This window comes from Wasmannia auropunctata, unplaced genomic scaffold (genome assembly GCF_000956235.1).
Source record: "Wasmannia auropunctata unplaced genomic scaffold, wasmannia.A_1.0 LD336078.1, whole genome shotgun sequence".
NCBI lineage: Eukaryota > Metazoa > Arthropoda > Insecta > Hymenoptera > Formicidae > Wasmannia > Wasmannia auropunctata.
Window position 1 is genome coordinate 428676 of NW_012026812.1, and position 3909 is coordinate 432584.

Sequence of the window (3909 nt, forward strand, 5' to 3'; positions counted from 1 at the left end):
TCTTGAATTTTTTAGAAATTATCGATATTAACGCAGTGTCCGGTCAATTAGTTTGGTGACTGTATATATATAGATACACATATATACAGAGTGCCCAGTAAATCTCCTACAATACTTTGGGAGATAAAAGAATAAAGGAATAATTCAAGCATTCGTACTGAAGATGATTATTTTGAACATCTTATTTAATTCGTTTTAAATGCCTGTTTATGTTTATTCTTTATTCTAAAAATAATGTATTTATAAATATCGAAAAATTGAGAAAAAAAATTAAAATTAAAAAATTAAAAAAGAAGAATGCTAAACAGATTAACTGTGCCTCTACATGGTGAATCCAGAAAAAAATGAATTATTATAACTAATTATGATCAGTATTATAAATTATGATTGATACCATAATTATGATTATGGAAAATAAATTACAATTTTTTTAACATAAAACTGGTTTTAACTCGGAATCAGCTTATTTCCGGACCTATGTTTATTGTATAATTTTTCTTCTTTCTTTTTGGATCCAGAATCACCTCTCAAAGTATTGCAAGCGATTTACTGGACACCCTGTGTTTAATGAGTATATGTATAAAAGATCCTTTGTTTTCATATTTATCGGAAATCTTCGTTGCAAAAGAATCTCAGTAATTCCAACAATTTTTGTGATCGACTTATGAAAGTTCCCAATAATGCCGTTGCCTGATGCGGTGACTGATCCATTCTGTATCACGAATCACTTCATACTAAATGTATTGCATGAAGAAGCACATTTGCTTCCTTCAGAATTGCTGCTAGAAGGTTAAAGAAACATATAATGTATTGCCCGGATTGCATTAATATTTAATTGATAAGATATATATAAAATGCGGGCACGCCAAGTTTTTGCTTCACTGTGATCCCATTGGTCATTTTAGTCACTTTAAGCTTGTTTTATGAAACTTAAAAATATTTGGAAAGACAATGGCAGAAATTAAAATAAGTCGTTTTACTGTATGATTGTTACAACACTTTTCTGTAACTTATGAATTTACTTATCATTTTTAGTGGTCACATTCTATGGAGAAAGTAAATACTGGAAGCATTTATGGCATAGCTTGGTCTAGCGATAATACGCAAGTGGCTATGGCATGCAGTAATGGAAAACTTTTGACTGGACATGTTATAGATAGGTAAGTTTCAATGCAATTAAGTATTTAAGAAGTTCATATCAGGATTTAAGCATAAATATAGAAAATAAAAATTACTACAATAAGTAAGTAAGGCAAATGATAATCGGTGTGGTTATTGGTACGCAATATTTGATTTACATAAAATTTACTTTATTCTAAAAGTCAAACGTTTCGATTATCTTTTTTAGCCATCTTCTATGACAATTTACAATAGTTACATTTAACTCTCGCTCTTAGTTTTTTAATGTGTGTATTCTTCCACGTTTAGTGAGTGAGGAAACAGTTATATGTACCTCCAATAGCTGTCCGTGCAGTTGAAGGGCTGTATGGTTTAGCTGTATGTTCTCAAATTTAAATCAGTGTAAAAAAGAGGAGAAAATTGATAAAAAAATTATGTTACAAAACTCACCTCGAACATAATAAAATACACACTTCGCATCTTGGCAACGATAAAATTAATAAATAACAGTAATGAATAAATATTATAGTTAAAATTAATGATGTATAAACTTGGTCAAAATTTAAAATCCTCTTTTTTATACTGATTTATATTTGAGGACATACGGCTAGATCATGCAGCTCTTCAACTGCACGGACAGCTATTGGAGGTACCTACTATAACTGCTTCCTAACTTACTAAACGTGAAAGAATACATACATTAAGAAACTAAGAGCGAGAATTAAATGTAACTATTGTAAATTGTCATTGAAGATGGCTAAAAAAGATAGCCGAAACGTTTGATTTTTAGAATAAAGTAAATTTTATGTAAATTAAATATTGGTGGTTTATAAATATTATTATCAGTAAAAGTGATAATGTGTGCTATAACTGTACAGAATGCTTCAAAGGCAACAAATTGCAACAACGAACTGCATATTGGTAAAGAACTCAGTTTGAACTGTGGCTTTGTAACTGATATCAGTTTAACAACGCATGTTCTGTAATATTCTGTATAATTTTCATTCGTCTAACATAACTTTTTCTTGGTGTTCGAATTTTTATTTCCGCTAGTATATTTCAAATTATATAGATTTTTTTTCTTTAATTTATCGTTCCTTATAATATACATATGAAATAAAATATTATATAAAAAATTTAACATTTTATCAATTTAGTTACAAAAAAGTAATGAATTTTGCGTTAACCAATTTTTGTTATTCTATGTCTTTTAATTATTTTTGTTATTATTATAATATATTAAAATTAAAATGTATTTATATATATTTTTATGTAATAATAGGAGATTAGAATGGGATAATTATGAAGCTACTTTGATAAGAAGAAAAGTAATCGAGGTTAGAGAAGTTGGCAATGAAGTTCGTGAAGTATTAGAAATCTCTGATCGTGTTGTACATCTTGAATTTGGCTTTGATCATTTAGTCGTCATCACACCCGCTCAATGCCATGTATACTCTGTGACAAATTGGAATACACCTGCGATATTTAACTTAAAGACAAGTACCATATCTGCTGTACTTCTTGCAAAAAAGTAAGTTATTATATATACCAAAATAATATAATAGAAATAATATAATATTATAAGTAAGTTATTAAATATATTCAAAATAATATAATAGAATAAATAATGGGCTTAGTGCAAAAATTGTTCAACTCCATTTTTTTAAACTTACTACAGTATTAACATAAAACTGTTTTGCCAAGTATTATGTCAAATGTTTTACGAAAAGCATTGAAATATAAAGATTACTTTGTTCAGAACTCTCAAAGCTGTTCAATTTTTACATAAAAAAACATAAAAAGTATAGAAGTTAAATCCAAATTCAAAAAGTTATTTTTATTAAAAAAATAGACCTAACTGATTTTTCTATCAAGTTCTGTTGCAGTAGAAAAATTTTATTAAAGTTTTGTGCAAGTTTTGCTGAAAATAATGTTTCAATAAAATTGAAAATTTGCAGAAAATTTGCTGCAATTTTATTAAAAGTAATTTTTTTAGCAAAAGTAATAAAAAATTGCTGAAATTAAACTGCAATTTCTCTGTAAATTATTTTGAGTTTGTTAAAATTTCTCTGAAACTTTATTGAAAATAATTAAGTTAGTTTAACAACTGGTTTTGATCAATTTAAATAAATAATGTATTCATTTAAATTGAGTGTAATCACTCAAATTTTGAGTGTTTTTTTTGTACTTACTAATGGATTACATGGATTAAAAACTTATTATATTAAAGATAACTTGAAGTTTGATGAAGTATATGAATTTTTTAACACATCACTTTATTTTAATATTGCGTTTAATGTTTTTTATACATTGCCTATTATGCATTTGCCCTTTATTACATTCATTGTTCTTGAATTATTTAATTACTTATTTATATATTTACATAAAAATAATTATATTGTTATAATTTTTTTCTAGGCATTTCTTAATAGTGGAATTGAATACTGTATCATTATACAGTTATCAAGGCCGTTTACTGGGTAGTCCAAGATGGAAAGGTTTTTCTTCAGAACCACTTTATCCTATTTGTATATCATTGTGTGCTGATACTTTGGTTGTAAAGGACCAAAACAATGAAAAACGTAAGATATATACATATAAAATGTTTTTGAATTCAGACTATAGATTCTAATTCTTCTATATAGATACTAATTTTAAGTTCCATGGCACGAATTAAAAATCGCATGCAAATGCAGTTTACAGCTTTTGAAAGAGTGAATCTTTACCTTTAATTTGCTTTTTTGTTGAGCGTTATACGATTTTTTTTCATCGAGTTATTCAACATTAAAG

At 26.9% G+C, this 3909-nt stretch overlaps 1 protein-coding gene across 1 annotated transcript in view; it reads left to right on the forward strand.

The window, feature by feature from the left end:
- LOC105449075 (intraflagellar transport protein 80 homolog) overlaps nt 1-3909 on the forward strand; it is a 26199-nt gene that overhangs the window by 11207 nt on the left and 11083 nt on the right. Inside the window, exons 7-9 of the mRNA XM_011688070.1 lie at nt 1036-1160; nt 2402-2650; nt 3538-3701. Of these exons, the coding sequence (XP_011686372.1) occupies nt 1036-1160; nt 2402-2650; nt 3538-3701 (538 nt within the window). The remainder of the gene's footprint in view (nt 1-1035; nt 1161-2401; nt 2651-3537; nt 3702-3909) is intronic.